Here is a 17224-nt window from a genome sequence, read left to right as displayed (position 1 = left end):
ATACAGGAGCCTAATTAAATTTGAATTTCAGATAAATAGCAAATTAATTTTTGTTTTTATTTGTGAACTCTGGCAACAGATTTTGCAAATAAAAGATTTTATTTAATTCTTTCGATTACACTAAAGAAAAAGAAAAAATTCTGTAACACCACCATGCAGAAATAGTCATAAACATTTTGGCACATGGTTTTGTGACATATGCCTAAAATAATTAGGATCCTACTGTACACTTTTGTAACCTGCTTTTACCACAGAATCTATAGTTAACATTTTGCCTAGTCAAATATCCTTAGCACATAACTTTCTCACACTTTAATATGCATGGGAATCCCCCCTGGAGATCTCCTTCAGGAGTTTGGGGCCTTGCATCAAGATCCTACAATTCAGACAAGCTCCCAGGTGCCTTCAGTGCAGCTGTACACGGACCACACTTCGTGCAGCGGGGGTTTTAGAGTTTAAACATCTGTTTATGCTCCCTGGTCACTCACAGTATCCTATAGTGAAATTCCCATCATCTCCTGACGCCCTGTGGTTGGATAACCCCTCAATAGCTTGGAAGTGTGTAGGATCAATTAGCCTTGAAATAAGAGACTCTGAAGACTAGAATCCAGCGGGCACCCTAAGGGGCCACGGTTGCTCCCAAACATCGGGAAGTGGAACCCATCTATGGTACCATAGAGTCAAGTCTGTGTTCCCCTTTGTCCGAGAGGCCTCCCTACTCCCTTCTCACCCTCTCTCAAGTCTCAAGCCTGCCTCCCAGGACTCATTTTCCCTGCGGGCCTCTATCACTAGGTCAGCCACGCCGGAATCTCAGCTAAACTCCGGGGTGGATTTTGGGAACCGGCGTGCAGGCGGTGCACTGGGCATGCGCGAGCGGGCCCTGAGCCCGGTGGGTCGAGCACTCAGGTAGTGCGCCGTGGCGCGGCGAGCGACCGGCTACTTCACTCGCGACACTTTGGTGACTTCAGTCGCCCCTCGGACCCACCCAGTACCTTGGCCTCCTTGAGGACAGCGCGCCGCCTGCGGCGCCTGGGACCACCGGCCGGCCGCGTTCTCACGTGCGGAGGCCGCCGCAGTGACCCCGCCCCCGGGCCCAGGATGTGAGGCCGGCGGGGCGTCCCCGCACTGGGCCTGGGCGCCGGGAGAGACCGGCTCGGCGGCGCCCGGCGATGGCCCTGCTGCCGGTGATCCTCGCCTCCTGGAGCCTGGAGCAGTGACGGGGCTGGCAGGCGAGGGCGAGGTGGCCGCGGGCGCCATGGAGGGGGTGCTGTATAAGTGGACCAACTATCTGAGCGGTGAGTAGGGGGCGTGCCAGGGTTCCGGTCCTTTGTCTGAGCCGAGGGAGGGCGGCGTCGGGACTCGCCTCCTGGGTGTCGGGGTCACGATCTCTCCTGAGATCTGAGAGGCCTGCGTGGACTGGGAATGTTTCTCCACAGTAGTTCTCAATCTCCCCTGCGGTACAGACACAGCCCCCTGTGGGGGCTGGGTGGGAGCGGCAGCTCTCCTCACTTCCGAATCCTGAGATTTGGGGTGACTTGAAAGGCACAATGACCTCGGTGTCAGGGGGAGGGAAATGCTAATTCCGACTGTGGGGTCCTCTGGGAGTCTCGAATTCTGGCGAAGGAGCTGGCCTCGGGAAGGTTTCATGTGAATGCGAGCAGAGGTCAAAGGTTCTTTTTCAAAGTCCCCAGTACGAGCACGTTCCTTTTGTCACTTGCAGAGTTACCTGAGTGCAGACCAGGGTATCTGAGTCTCAGCTCCAAAGTATGCACATTTTTGGTTTTCTCACCGAACATTTCTTTTTGTTTTACAGACTCGGAAATGACCGTAAAATAGGATGCAAATATTAGCAACTCTTTTCTTGCCCTGCTGAACAGAACGGCTTAAAAATAGTACCCTTTCCAATTTGTGGAAGTACTTCATATCTTGAGAAGATCATAACTATTTTTCAGCTGTGAATATGATTCAGAAGGAGCATTTTCATAAATGAGTATATAAATAAAAGCCTTCTGTGCGCTGAAAACTGTGCTAGGCACTTTTTTGAAATTAAACTTTTTATTATGGAAAATGAGGTAGGCAGGCTCTTACAGTTTTAACAGCAATGTATTTGAAATGAGAAATATTCCCAGTGATTCTTAAGTGGTGGAGGTGTATTTTCCCATCCTGTGGAGGCTAGGATTTTTTTTTTTAGGGTCGTAGTATGATTCTCTGGGGTGTTTTAAGGACGTTTGTGTCTGGGAGGATCAAAGTGTGCCTGTTGGTGGCACCCAGAATCTCTTCCCTATGCATAGTGATTACAAGTGAATTCTGTTTATTTTTCTTGCGATCATTAGTAGAAACTAAGTGAGGAGAAGTGTTTTAGAAGACTTGCTCTTTGCTTCAGGGACCTTCATTTGATGTATTAGATGTAGATACCTCATGACTGGGTTTGGCTGAATGTTAGGGAGGATGTTGGATCAAGTGATTTGCCTCAGAGGTATCTCTAAGCTCTGAGATGTAGGATCTTATGCCCCTGAGTGAAATTTAGTCACTGGTCTTGGTTCTTTCACCCCTTTCCATCACGCATGCCTTTCAACTTACTTCTTTCATCCTCAGTGCTCCTTTTTTTCCCCCCTGTCTCCCTTTGCCCTCTTTTTACCCCTCTCCTTCTTTACTCTTCTCCTCCAAGTTTACCTCTTTTACCAAGTTTAGTCTGTTGTTACTGTACCTACTTCCTGCTCATGAAATGCCTTTTCCCCCCTGACTTTCTTTATGTATCCTTCAAAAAAGCTAAATTTCTCTGGAAGGATCTTTGGAATCTTCATCATGTGGTGCCCGTACCATCTGTTCTGTTGGAAAAAGTCTACTTTTTTCTGCCCCAAGTGAGAGAAGTTAATTTTGTGAGTGATGCCATCATGGTGAAAGCCCTAAAGAAAAGAAACATTGGCGCCATTGCCAGTGGCTGGCTTTACATTATGCTGCTTGGTCCCCTGTCTCACAAGCCACCTCACTGTGGACACACTGTGCATAAAAGCCCATGACACCACGGGGGACTTTTCCTGGGTGTGTATTTGCGTGCATGGGTGCGTGTGTGCGCGCTCAGTTGTGTCTTTGCAACCCCATAGACTGTAGCCTCCCAGGCTCCTCTGTCCATGGAATTTTTCAGGGAAGAATACTGGAGTGGGTTGCCGTTTCCTACTCCAGAGGATATTCCTGGTCCCAGGATCAAAACCGAGTCTCTCACTCATGTCTCCTGAATTGGCAGGCGAATTCTTTACCACTGCGCTACCTGGGAAGCCTTCCCTAGGTATATTTAAAATTACTGTCCAGTGCATTCTCTTTCCTTAGGAGATACATTTACTCTGGAAAGGAATGGTAACAACCTAGGCGAAGCAAATGCATCCTAGTTTCTTTCCTTCGCCTGTGCAAGTTAGTCTCCCCAAAAGAGCATAGTGTGAGTGTTAATGACAAGCGCTAATGAAGACACCATTAATTTTCTTCTCCTGAAGCTGTTTTTTTAAAGTAACATTTTTTTTCTTATGGTTTTGCACATAGTAATTTAAAAATACATGTAATATCTAAGTTTTTGTTCATTTTGAGTTTTCTCCAAAGAGAGTACTTAACCCATTTGTGTATTTCTGTCATGTGCACAGCTTGATACGGGATACCTTATGTCCACATCTGAGTGGAGACTTAGCAAATCAGTTTATCAGCCAATCCTTTGAATCCTTGGAGGATGTTGTTAATTTCATTCACCAGCTGCTGTGTGCTGGGCCCTGTTCTGGGCACAGGGCAAGCAGTGTTAAGACAGTGTTCCTGCCTTTCTTAAACTTACAGTCTGGTGGGGGAGACAGGCATTCATTGGAGAAGTGATTAGAAGCAGGTGCTCAAGCGTGTGTGATTTGAGAGGGGAGGAAGGGAAAGGCAAGTCTGGGTCATTGGGGAAGGCTTCTTTTAGGAAAATATCTAAGCAGAGCCTGAAGGTTAAATAAAAGTTGGGTAGGTGGTGAGGCCAAGGCAGAGGTGCAGTTGGAGGCTGTAAAGGAAAACTTTTTAGGTACGGAGAATATCAGTGTGAAGGCCGTAAAGCTGGATAAAGATTGGTGAGTTTAAGGAAAGAAGACCCAAAAGTCTGGAGAGTTGAGAAGAGGCTCCAACAAGACTGCAGAGATGGGGGGCAGGCCTGAAATTGCACGGCCTCATAGGCTGGTTTAAGCACTGCAGAGTGATTGTTCATGCACGTGTGTGTGTGTGCGCACAGATGTGCGAGTATGCATGTATAAGTAAGAAAGAAATGATGAGATTGTTTAAAAGCTTACTTTGGCTACATTTGTTGTATTTTGTCAAATACTGTAGTTATTTCGTGAGCTTCTCTTGCCTCTTGAATTAAATTGTTTAGGTTTCAATTACTGAAAGTTGTAAACATCCATCAAGACCTGAGAATAGCTGTATCTTAATTGCTTGCATGAGTGTACTGCTAAAATACAGAAAGAGAAAAGTCTCTTTTACCTAATATATTAGGCATGCTCAAGTACCCTGTGCTCCATCAGAGAAAAGGAAAAGAAAAGGAGTGTCTGTGTATTTTCTCTAACATTCTTGAGCTACCCAGTTTTGAGCAGCAGAACATTGGGTATTCTGGGATTTAGTGTCCAGCCCTATCTTCACATATTAGAGGATTAAACCAGAAATGGAAAGGGAATGGATTAAACATTTCACAAACATCTCTGTTGTATGAGACATAATGTTAGGCCACTATGAGTTTGTTATTTGTATCTTTCAAGCTCTAAACGTTAGTCCAGGGGTATTACACCTACTTGGTTATTCGTTAATGCTCCATAGTAGAACGCTAGTTGAGGAGTCAAAGAAACCTGAAGTCTGGTGCCAGCTCTGTCGCTGCCAGGTGCAAAGTCACTTTATCATTCTGAGCTTTAATATCTTCCTCCATAAGAGTGATGAGATTTACCCACTAATAACTGTAACAATAGTAAAAAGACTTAAACACTTCTGATGTTCCAGACACTATTCTAAACATTTTGCACAGATTAAGTTACTTAATCTTTGCAGCAATTTTAGGAAGCAGTTGACTTTTATTATTTCCAGATGAAGACATTGAGGCACCGAAGGATGGGGGACGGAACTGGCCCAAGGTTACAGAGTTAGTAAGTGCCTCCAGCGTCAGTGCTCCGTTCATTACATAATACTTGCAAAGGTCCTTCCTGCTTGGTCATTATATAATTCTAGCTGATTCATAATGTACCTATATTTAAAGTATGTTGGCCTGGAATAGCAGACTTTATTTGGGAATGGGAGGTTGGGGGGGGAGTCTGGGAGCAAGGAGGACTATGCCTAGTGTTGGGCATGTGTTTCGTCACTAAGAAATGTTCAGGACTGTGCTCCGAGCTTTCTGCTTTCAGTTCCAGTCCGCTTTCCTGCCCACTCAGCACACAGGAGGGCTGCTGTCATGAGCTCTGGCCAGCTGCAGGCTTCTTGGGCCCCTCCAGTGCGTTAGGGCACGAGCGCATTGCAGTACTGCATTCCACAAATAACAGAAGCTTGCATCATGCTCGCCAGATGATTGTCTGAGACGGTGCTACAGTCTTGCTTATCCCCCCAGGTAGAAGGTGACGCTTGTCCAGGTATGTTTGTGCTGGGTAGACAGCACTAAGAAGTCATCTGGAATGTGAGTGATCCAGAGCATGGGCTCACAACCACTAGTCAACCTTTTCTGTTGTAATTATTTCTAAATATCTTTACCAAGAAAATAATTAATTAATCTATCATGAATTTTACCCATTTAAAGTATACTCATCAGTGTTTTTTATGTATTCACAGAGTACAACCATCAGCACAATCAATTTTAAAATATTCGCCTTATCCTGAAGAGAAGTACCCGTTAGTGACCGTTGCCACCCCACCCCCTCTTGCCCTTGGCAACCACCAAGGTTGTATACATTTGCCTGTCTGTATAAATTTGTCAGTTCCTGGCATTTCATATAAATGCAGTAAGTGGAATCATACATTATGTGGTCTTCTTTTACCTAGCATAATGTGTTTTTGCTAGGTTCATCATTGCTGTGGCATGCATCAGTACTTTATTCCTTTTTATTAAGAAATAATATTCTACTATATGGAAATATCATTTTGATTATCTACTCATCCATTGATGAACATTTGGACTGGTCATTTTTTTTGGTTAATATGAGTAATGGTGCTGTGAACATTTATGTCAGATTTTTGTGTGGATGTTTTCATTTCTCTTGAATGTTAATCAAAGAAGCAGAATTGTTGGATCATGTGGTAACACTTTAACAGTTTGGAGAACTGCTAAACTTTTCCAAAGTGACTTCTCTGTTTTATACTCTTGTTAGTAATGAAAGAAGGTTCTTATTTCTTCACATCCTCACCAATACTTGCTATTGTCTGTCTCATTATATCCATCCTAGTGAGTGTGAAGTGATAGATCAGTGTGGTTTCATTTATATTTCCCCAGTGACTAATGATGTTGCTCATCATCTCGTGCTTATTTAGCCATTTGTATATCTTCTTTGGAGAAATGTCTGTTCATATCCTTTGCCCAATTCTTAATTGGATTATTTATTTTTCATTATGGAATTGTTAGGGTTCTTTATTCTAGATGCAAGTTCTTTATCACATACATTATTTGCAAATGTATTTTCCTGTTCTGTAGATTGTCTTTCACTTCTGTATGGTATCATTTGCAGCATAACATTTTTTTAATTTTGATATTTATCAATTTTTTTGTTTATTGCCTGTGCTTTTAGTGTCAAATCTTAACACTTTGCCTAACCCTAGGTCCTTTTTTTTTCCTAGAAGTTTTTTTTTTTTTTTTTAATAGTTTTAGCTCTTCTTAATCTCCATGAGTTTTAGCTTTGTGACAGCAAGAATAATAGCTATACAAGGTTTGTTATAAAGATGAAATGGATAGCATATATGAACCTGCCTGGTACATAGTTCACTTAAGGGTAGGTTAATTGGATAGTAGTTTTGATTAATAATGCTAGGAAAAAATCAGTTTGTATTGCCTGTATGAAAATTGTGGTTTCTCATGGTTTCTGAGAGAATATGTATCCTGAATTCCTTAAATCGTTCTTTTGGAAGTTGGAAGGGTATAAATTATAAAGGAAAAGATTCAAATAAACCACCGGAATTTTGGAATTGACTCTGCAGTCCTATGACAGTCATCCTTGTGGATGAATGATTATTGCAGATCACGTAGTTCTGTGTACCACTTGTCTCTGTACTTTTGCTCCCAGCAAAAATTAATTAATAATTTGTTAAGGAACATAAGAGATGTGAAACTGTTGCCTCATTAGCACTCTACCAGAAGCAATATCTGTCTTCCTCTTGATTTGGATGTGTTTGATTGGATATACTAAGAGTGATCCATGGAGTATTATGTGATTGAAGTGGTTTATGGATGAAAGAAGCCTGGGGGCCATTGTTCTCAGACTGCACTCTCAGTGTTTAGTCCTTACCACTGCTGTTACCCTTTCGTCTGATTTAGAATTGAGCAAAAAAGCTCAATTTTGCTTATCCCCCCATGTAAATGGTATATGTTTTGCCCTCCTCCAGGGGCTCTTTCCAACCCAGAAATCGAACCCAGGTCTTACGCATTGTAGGTGAATTCTTTACCATCTGAACCACCAGGGAAGCCCCAAGAAGATCATGGTCTAGTGGAAATCTTTCTCAACTGTGAAAATGCCCTTCAGCTAAATTTGTGATTTTGACCTTTAAGCTTTTATATGGTTATTCTGAGGCTGTGTCTTGACAGGCCTTAGAGGGAGGGACTACATTGCATGTGGTGGGTCCCTTGGGATAGTTATATGTTACTGATCATTTTCAGGGAAAATTTCACAGAAAAGAAGGGACCGAAGGGTGGTGAAAATGCCCTTCCAGCTAAATTTGTGATTTTGACCTTTAAGCTTTTATGTTGTTATTCTGAGGCTGTGGCTTGACGAGGCTTAGAGGGACCACATTGCATATAACTGGTCCCTTGGTGTAGTTGGATGCTACCAATCACCCTCAGGGAAAGCTTCACAGAAAAGGAGGGACCAAAGGATTGGTGAGATCGGCTTGGACAGGAGTACGTGTGAGAGAACAGAAGAGACCCTCAGTGGAGAAACCAGCAGGACTAAAAAGGAGGGTTCTTTTCTGGGAGCAGGAGGATATACTGGGGTGTTGTTAGTATTAGATTAGATTATTAAACCAAACCAAGTCTGAGAGTTTCAAATTGGTGTTGTAGGGAGTCTCTAGGATATAGTAGAAACCTTGCCCAATTTAAAATAATGTTATGTGTCTTTACCGAAAGTAAACAAGAAATCAGTAACAGAAAGATGCAGGAACTCCCCAAACATTAGGAAATTAAACAGTAATACATCAAAATAACCTGTGGGTCAAAGAAGACTCCAAGAAAATTAGAGGATATTTTCAATTTAAATTGAAAACATAACAGTGGTTGGCCAGGGGTAAAGGATTGGGGGAAGGGCTTGGCTAAAAAAACGAGTAGCACAAAAGAATTTTAAGAGGAGAATGATGGAATTTTTCTGTATCTTGAGTTGTTAGAGGACTATGTGTTTATTGAAACACAGAACTGTTAACCAAAGAAGAAATTTCACTATGCATAAATTTTAAAATACTAAAAAATTTAAGTCTTTAATGGAGTGCAGTTTTTAATTTTTAAAAAATTTTTTTGAGTGATGTGTTTGGATGAACTGCTCGTCACAAGACTGCTGAGTAAAAAATAAGGGAAACTACAGTGTGTTTTAGTCAGATGTATGTTTGACTCACAAGTAATCATTTGATTTGTATTTTAAAGAAATGAGATCTCTAAAAATTTTGATTTAAAAATGATGGCTGTTATGAAATAAAAAAGAAATGTATATTTATAGTGCAGAATTAACTTGAGCTATGCCCTTTTATATCCAAATATAAGTGCATGTTTTTAAAGAAAAATTGTTCTCATTGAAAAAATATATATACCATCTATTGTTACTTGAACTGAAAAATGAATTGTGCAAATGATTACTGTCGATTAAACATAAAAAGACATTTGCACTATGTGGGGAAAAAACCAAGCTGCTAACAGTTTTGCAATAATGATCTTCAAATTTTTAGTTTCTTTGAATAATGTTTTGTAGTTTTCAGAGTATTAGTTTTACACTTCTTTTGTCAAGTTTATTCTTGTTTTGTTCTTTTTGATACTATTGTAAATGAAATTATTTTCCTAATTTTATTTTAAGATTATTCATTGTAATTTTATAGAAATACACTTGATATATGTATGTTGGTCTTAAATCTTGCAACTTTGCCAAACTCATTGTAATAGTTTTAAAAGGGATTCCTTTTTTAAAAATATATATATATATACATTAGCATGTTTGAGAACAGAGGTATATTTGTTTCTTCCTTTCCAGTCTGAATGCTTTTTATATAATTCTGTACTCTAATTGCCCTGGCTAGAACCTCCAATACAGTGTTGCTTAGAAGTGGTGAGAGTAAGTATCTTTGTTTTATTCCTGGTTTCATGGGAAAAGCATCTGGTCTTTGGTGGCTCAGATGGTAAAGAATCTGCCTGTAATGCGGGAGACCTGGGTTCAATCCCTGGGTTGGGAAGATACCCTGGAGAAGGGAATGCAACCTACTCCAGTATTCTTGCCTGAAGAATCCCATGAACAGAGGAGCCTGGTGGGCTGCAGTCCATGGGATCACAGAGTCGGACAAGATTGAGAGACTAACATAATGTTAGCCTTGGGTCTTTGTAGATGTCTTTATCAGGTTGAAGACGTTCCCATTATACCTAGTTTTTAAAAAAGAATTTTTATGAAAGAGTGTTAGATTCTGTCAAGTATGTTTCCTACATTTACTGAGGTAATCATGTGATACCTTTTAAGAAATATTTTATTTGCAAAACAATCCAGCTCAGGTTTGAAGAAAGAAGTGGACTTCTATTATTCCATGTAACTGGAAAGTCCAGAAGGTATCTTATCTGTAGGTATGACACAGTCTGACTGAGGTGTTCAAAAACTGTCATCTAGCTTTGCTTCCTTTTCCTGACTCCCTCCTGTCCCTTCACCCCCTTTCCTTGTACCTGTAAACGTGTTTATGTCCACGTGATGGCACAGTGACTGCCAGTGGTGGCCCCAGGCAAACACCTGAGACCAAAGAGAAAAGAGAGTCTCCATTTCCTTCCACCTTTCCCCAGTCCCAGCAAAAGTCCCAGAATTGTTTCTGGTTGCGCCACTTGCCTGTCTTGGAACATAGCTCTGAGGAAAGAGGATGTGAAGCTCTAGTTAAGCCTGAATCACATGCCCACCTTGGGGCTTGTCAGCCCCATTGAAACTACATGGATAGAGTGTGGAGAAGGGGGTCTTCAGTAACAGAAATGTAGGAGGTGGATGCCTGGTTGCCAAAACTAAATGTCCACTTTACCTTCTACAGTGAAATAATCCAAGATAATACAAAATGTGTGAAATTGGCGCTTAAATACCCCATCCCTGGCAGCAGTAGCTTGTAGGTTCTAAAACTATTCCTACTCATTGAAGTTTCTCAGCTAATCTTCCTAGCAGGAAGTTTGGCTGACACACCATTCCATCTCCAGTAGGGGATGGCAAAAAAAGGGAGTGGGGTTCCATGGGAAGATAGTCTAATGGTAATTGAGTGAATCAGGGACTGGTACAGACCCATAGTTCTTAACCACTCTTTTGTTACCTTGAATAGTTTATTATTTTCAAGTGTATTAATCAGGGTTTTCCAGAGAAACAGAACTGTGTATTTCCATATGAGGAGTTTTATGATAGAAGTTGGCTCATGCAGTTATGGAGACTGTAAAGTCCTAAGTCTGCTCTCTGCAAGCCGGAGAATTAGGAAGGCTGGTAGCTCAATTCAGTCAGAGTTCACAGGCCTGAGAGTCGAGGGTGGTGGTCACATCTCAGGTAGAGAGCAGACTCAGCCTTCCTCTCCTTTCTGTACTATTCAGGCCCTCATTAGACTGGATGCTGTCCACCTGCATTGGTGAGGGCAGTCTTCACTCAGGCTGCTGCTGCTGCTAAGTCACTTCAGTCCACTGATCCAAATGCTAATGTCTCCCAGAGACCTCTTCATAGACACAACCACAAATAATGTTTTACCAGCAATCTGGACATCGGTAGGCCAGTCAAACTGATATATGAAATTAATCATCACTGTAAACCAAGGTAACAGCAGATTAATTTAAAGCAGGAAGTGGATTAATGGCCTCTTCATCATCCGTGCCTCTTATCTCATGCAGTTCATCCATCATTCCTAAGGTATATACAGGCTTCCCAAGGCAGGACATCTTGAAAGAGTGTGTTCTTTACACTACTCTGGGCTCTCTCTTTGTTATTTAGTTCCAGAGTCAGGATTTCCCAGGCAAGAATACTGGAGTGGGTTGTCATTTCCTTCTCCAGGGGATCTTCCTGACCCAGGGATTGAACCCATGTCTGTGCGTTGGCAGGCAGATTCTTTACTACTGAGCCACCCAGGGAAGCACGGTTTCTCCACTGCTCTGCCAGTAAGTCTTAGATAATGAGAATGAGACTTCTGTGGTCTCTTAACATGCCGTGTGAAATTCTAGAAACTTTATGCTTTAAAGGAAAGTTTTTCTTGGTCATAGTTTTTCTAGTTACGAACTACAGAATAAAATAATTGAATCCCTTCTGTTGTTATAACTTTTCCTAGATAAATACAGAACCTGTTACAGAGAAGGTATTGTTACAGTTACTGTTATCATTTACAAGCTACTTTTAAAATACACTGTAGCTGTGCTCTGTGTGTGTGTGTGTGTGTGTGTGTATTTGCGCTATTTAACAGTTTTCAAATTCCTGTAAGATAAACCTAGTCTTTACCACATTTTTTCAATTTTTAGGCATTTTTCACATTCCAGCAGCTCTGAAGCCAGGAAGCATCTGGGAATGAGATCATGTCATTGCTTAATGGGCACGTTATTAAAAAAAAATTTTTTTTTTTATTGAGGGATAATTACTTTACAGAATTTTCTTGTTTTCTGTCAAACCTCAACATGAATCAGCCATAGGTATACATATATCCCCTCTCTTTTGAACCTCCCTCCCATCTCCCACCCCAACCCACCCCTCTAAATTGATACAGAACCCGTTTGAGTTTCCTGAGCCGTATAGAAAATTCCCATCTGCTATCTATTTTGCATATGGTAATATAAGTTTCCATGTTACTTTTTCTGTACATCGCACCCTCTCCTCCCCTCTCCCCATGTCCATAAGCCTGTTCTCTATGTCTGTTTCTTCATTGCTGCCCTGTAAATAAATTCTTCAGTACCATTTTTCTAGACTCCGTAAATATGAGTTAGAATACAATTTTTAGCTTCCTCTTTTTGACTCACTTCACTCTATATAATAGGTTCTAGGTTCATTCACCTCATCAGAATTGACTCAAATGCGTTCCTTTTTATGGCTGAGTAATATTCCATTGTGTGTATGTACCACACCTTCTTTATCCATTCATCTGTCGATGGACATCTAGGTTGCTTCCATGTTCTAGCTATTGTAAGTAGTGCTGCAGTGAACAATGGGATACATGTGTCTTTCAATTTTGGTTTCCTCGGGGTATATGCCTAGGAGTGGGATTGCTGGGTCGTATGGTGGTTTTATTCCTAGGTTTTAATGAATCGCCATATCATCTTCCATAGTGGCTGTATCAATTTACATTCCAACCAACAGTGCAAGAATGCTCCCTTTTCTCCACACCCTGTCCAGCATTTATTGTTTGTAGACTTTTTGATGATGGCCATTCTGACCAGTGTGAGGTGATATCTCTTTGTAGTTTTGATTTGCATTTCTCTAATAATGAGCAATGTTGAGCATCTTTTCATGTATTTGCTAGCCATCTGTATGTCTTCTCTGGAGAAATGTCTGTTTAAGTCTTTTTCCCACTTTTTGATTGGGTTGTTTGTTTTTATGGCATTGAGTTGTGTGAGCTGCTTCTGTATTTTGGAAATTAATCCTTTGTCAGTTGTTTCATTTGCTGTTATTTTCTCCCATTCTGAGGGTTGTCTTTTTACCTTGCTTATAGTTTCCTTTCCTGTGAAAAAGCTTTTAAATTTAATCAGGTCCCACTTGTTTACTTTTGTTTTTATTTCCATTACTCTAGGAGGTGGATCCTAGAGGATCTTGCTTTGATTTATGTCATTGAGTGTTCTGCCTGTTTTCCTCTAAGAGTTTTATAGTTTCTGGTCTTACATTTAGGTCTTTAATCCATTTTGAGTTTATCTTTGTGTATGGTGTTAGGAAGTGTTCTAATTTCGTTCTCTTACATGTAGCTGTCCAGTTTTCCCAGCATGATTTATTGAAGAGGCTGTCTTTGCCCCATTGTATATACTCTTGCCTCCTTTGTCAAAGATAAGGTACCCACAGGTGCATGGGTTTATTTTTGGGCTTTCTATCTTGTTTCATTGGTCTATATTTCTGTTTTTGTGCCAGTACCATACTGTCTTGATGACTGTAGCTTTGTGGTATAATCTGAAGTCAGGAAGGTTGATTCCTCCAGCTCCATTTTTCTTTCTCAGGGCTGCTTTGGCTATTCAGGGTCTTTTGTGTTTCCATATGAATTGTGAAATTTTTTGTTCTAGTTCTGTGAAAAATATCATCGGTAATTTGATAGGGATTGCATTGAATCTGTAGATTGTGTTTGGTAGTATAGTCATTTTCATAATATTGATTCTTTCATCCCAGGAACATAGGATATCTCTCCATCTGTTTATGTCATCTTTGATTTCTTTCATTAGTGTCTTATAATTTTCTGTGTACAGTTCTTTGGTCTCCTTAAGTAAGTTTATTCCTAGGTATTTAATTCTTTTTGTTGCAGTGGTGAATGGGATTGATTCCTTAATTTCTCTTTCTGATTTTTCATTGTTGGTATATCAGAATGCAAGCGATTTCTGTGGATTGATTTTGTATCCTGCAACTTTGCTAAATTCACTGATTAGTTCTAGTAATTTTCTGATACTATCTTTAGAGTTTTCTATGTACAGTATCATGTCATCTGCAAACAGTGAAAGCTTTACTTCTTTTCCAATTTGGATTCCATTTATTTCTTTTTCTTCTCTGATTGCTGTAGCTAGGACTTCCAGTGGTGAAAGTGGGCACCCTTGTATTGTTCCTGATCTTTTGTTCCTGGGGGAATGCTTTCAGTTTTTCACCATTGAGAATAATGTTTGCTGTAGCCTTATCATGTATGGCCTTTACTGTGTGAAGGTAGGTTAATTCTATGTCCATTTTTTGAAGAGTTTTAATCATAAGTGGGTGTTGAATTTTGTAAAAGGCTTTTTCTGCATCTATTGAGATTATCATATGGTTTTTATCTTTCAATTTGTTAATATGGTATATCACATTGATTTTGCATATGTTGAATCCTTGCATTCCTGGAATACACCCATCTTGATCATGATATATGAGTTTTTTATGTGTTGCTGGATTCTGTTGCTAAAATTTTGTTGAGGATTTTGCATTTATATTCATCAGTGATATTGGCCTGTAGTTTTCATTTTTTGTGTTGTCTTTGTCTGGTTTTGATATCAGGGTGATGGTGGCCTTATAGAATGAGTTTGGAAATGTTCCTTCCTCTGCAATTTTTTGAAAGAGTTTTAGAAGGATAGGCATTAGCTCTTCTCTGAATGTTTGATAGAATTCTCCTGTGAAGCCATCTGGTCCTGAGCTTTTGTTTTTGGGGAGATGTTTGATCACAGCTTCAATTTCAGTGCTTGTAATTGGGTTGTTCATGATTTCTATTTCTTCCTGGTTCATTCTTGGAAGATTGAACTTTTCTAAGAATCTGTACATTTCTTCCAGGTTACCCATTTTATTGCCATATAGTTGTTCATAGTAGTCTCTTATAATCCTTTGTATTTCTGCATTGTCTGTTGTAACCTCTCCTTTTCATTTCTAATTTTGCTGATTTGAGTCTTCTCTCTTTTTTCCTTGATGAGTCTGGCTAAAGGCTTGTCAGTTTTATTTATCTTCTCGAAGAACCAGCTTTTAGTTTTTTTAATCTTTACTATTGTTTCTTTCATTTCTTTTTCATTTATTTCTGCTGAGATCTCTGTGACTTATTTCCTTCTACTAATTTTGGGGTTTTTTTGTTCTTCTTTTTCCAGTTGTTTTAGGTGTAAAGTTAGGTTGTCTATTCAGTGTTTTTCTTGTTTCTTGAGGTAGGGTTGTATTGCTATAAACTTCCCTCTTAGAACTGCTTTTGCTGCATCCCATAGGTTTTGAGTTGTTGTGTTTTCATTGTCATTTGCTTCTAGAAATTTTTTTATTTCCTTTTTGATTTCTTCAGTATCCTGTTGGTTATTTAGAAATGTATTGTTAAATCTCCATGTGTTTGTGTTTCTTACAGTTTTTTTCTTGTAATTGATATCTAGTCTCAGCGTTGTGGTCAGAGAAGATGCTTGATCCAGTTTCAATTTTCTTAAATTTAGTGAGGCTTGATTTGGGACCCAAGATGTGGTCTATCCTGGAGAATGTTTCATGTGCACTTGAGAAGAAGGTGTATTCTTTTGAATTTGGATGGAATGTCCTGAAGGTATCAATGAGATCCATCTCATCTAATGTATCATTTAAGACTTGTGTTTCCTTATTAATTTTCTGATTTGATGATCTTTCCGTTGGTGTGAGTGGGGTGTTAAAGTCTCCTACTATTACTGTGTTACTGTCAACTTCTCCTTTTATGTCTGTTAGTGTTTATTGAGGTGCTCCTATATTGGGTGCATAGATATTTACAATTGTTATGTCTTCCTCTTGGTTGATCCCTTGATCATTATGTAGTGTCCTTCCTTATCTCTTGTAATCTTCTTTATTTTAAGGTCTATTTTGTCTGATATGAGGATTGCTACTCCAGCTTTCTTTTGCTTCCCATTTGCATGGAATATACTTTTCCATCCTCTCACTTTCAGTCTATATGTGTCTTGAGATCTGAAATGAGTTTCTTGTAGACAGCATATATATGGGTCTTGTTTTTGTATCCATTTAGCCAGTCTGTATCTTTTGGTTGGAACATTTAATCCATTTATATTTAAAGTAATTATTGATATATATGTTCCTATTGCCATTTTCTTAATTGGGGTTAATTTTGTAGATCTTTTTTCTTCTCTTGTATTTCTTGGCTATAAAAGTCCCTTTAACATTTGTTGTAAAACTGGTTTGGTGGTACATGATGCTGTTAACTTTTGCTTGTCTGAAAAACTTTATTTCTCCATCAATTTTGAATGCGATCCTCGCCGGGTACTGTAATCTTGGTTATAGATTTTTCCCTTTCAGTACTTTAAATACATCCTGGCATTCCCTTCTGGCTTGAAGAGTTTCGGCTGAAAGATCAGCTGTTAAGCATATGGGGTTTCCCTTGTATGTTACTTGTTGCTTTTCCCTTGCTGCTTTTAATATTCTTTCTTTGTGTTTAGTCTTTGTTCGTTTGATTAGTATGTGTCTTGCAGTGTTTCTCCTTGGGTTTATCCTGTATGGGACTCTTTGTGCCTCTTGGACTTGATTGACTATTTCCTTTTCCATGTTGGGGAAATTTTCAACTATTATTTCTTCAAAAATTTTCTCATACCCTTTCTTTTTCTCTCCTTCTTCTGGGACCCCTATAATTCTAATGTTGGTGTGTTTGATATTGTCCCAGAGGTCTCTGAGACTGTCTTCAGTTCTTTTCATTCTTTTTACTTTATTCCGCTCTTCAGAAGTTATTTCCACCATTTTATCTTCCAGGTCACTGATTTGTTCTTCTGCTTCAGATATTCTGCTATTGATTCCTTCTAGAATATTTTAATTTCAGTAATTGTGTTGTTTGTCTCTGTATGTTTATTCTTTAATTCTTCTAGGTTTTTGTTAATTGATTCTTGCATTTTCTCCATTTTGTTTGCAAGGTTTTTGATCATCTTTACTATCATTATTCTGGATTCTTTTTCAGGTAGTTTGCCTATTTCTTCTTCATTTATTTGGACTTCTCTGTTTCTAGTTTGTTCCTTCATTTGTGTAGCATTTCTCTGCCTTTTCATTTTTTTTTTTTAAGTTAATTGTGTTTGAGGTCTCCTTTTCCCAGGCTTCAAGGTTGAATTCTTTCTTCCTTTTGGTTTCTGCCCTCCTAAGGATGGTCAGTGGTTTGTGTGAGCTTCTTATAGGGTGAGATTTGTGCTGAGTTTTTGTTTATTTTCCCTCTGATGTGCAAGGCTGAGTGA

At 39.7% G+C, this 17224-nt stretch overlaps 1 protein-coding gene across 1 annotated transcript in view; it reads left to right on the top strand.

The window, feature by feature from the left end:
- Window positions 1-865: 865 nt before the first annotated feature.
- PLEKHA8 (pleckstrin homology domain containing A8) overlaps window positions 866-17224 on the top strand; it is a 69088-nt gene continuing 52729 nt past the window's right edge. The window contains exon 1 of the mRNA XM_012176888.5: window positions 866-1295. Within this exon, the coding sequence (XP_012032278.1) occupies window positions 1256-1295 (40 nt within the window). The 5' untranslated portion in view covers window positions 866-1255. The remainder of the gene's footprint in view (window positions 1296-17224) is intronic.

Source organism: Ovis aries, chromosome 4 (assembly GCF_016772045.2).
Source record: "Ovis aries strain OAR_USU_Benz2616 breed Rambouillet chromosome 4, ARS-UI_Ramb_v3.0, whole genome shotgun sequence".
Lineage (NCBI taxonomy): Eukaryota > Metazoa > Chordata > Mammalia > Artiodactyla > Bovidae > Ovis > Ovis aries.
This window is presented reverse-complemented; position numbering and strand designations above follow the sequence as displayed.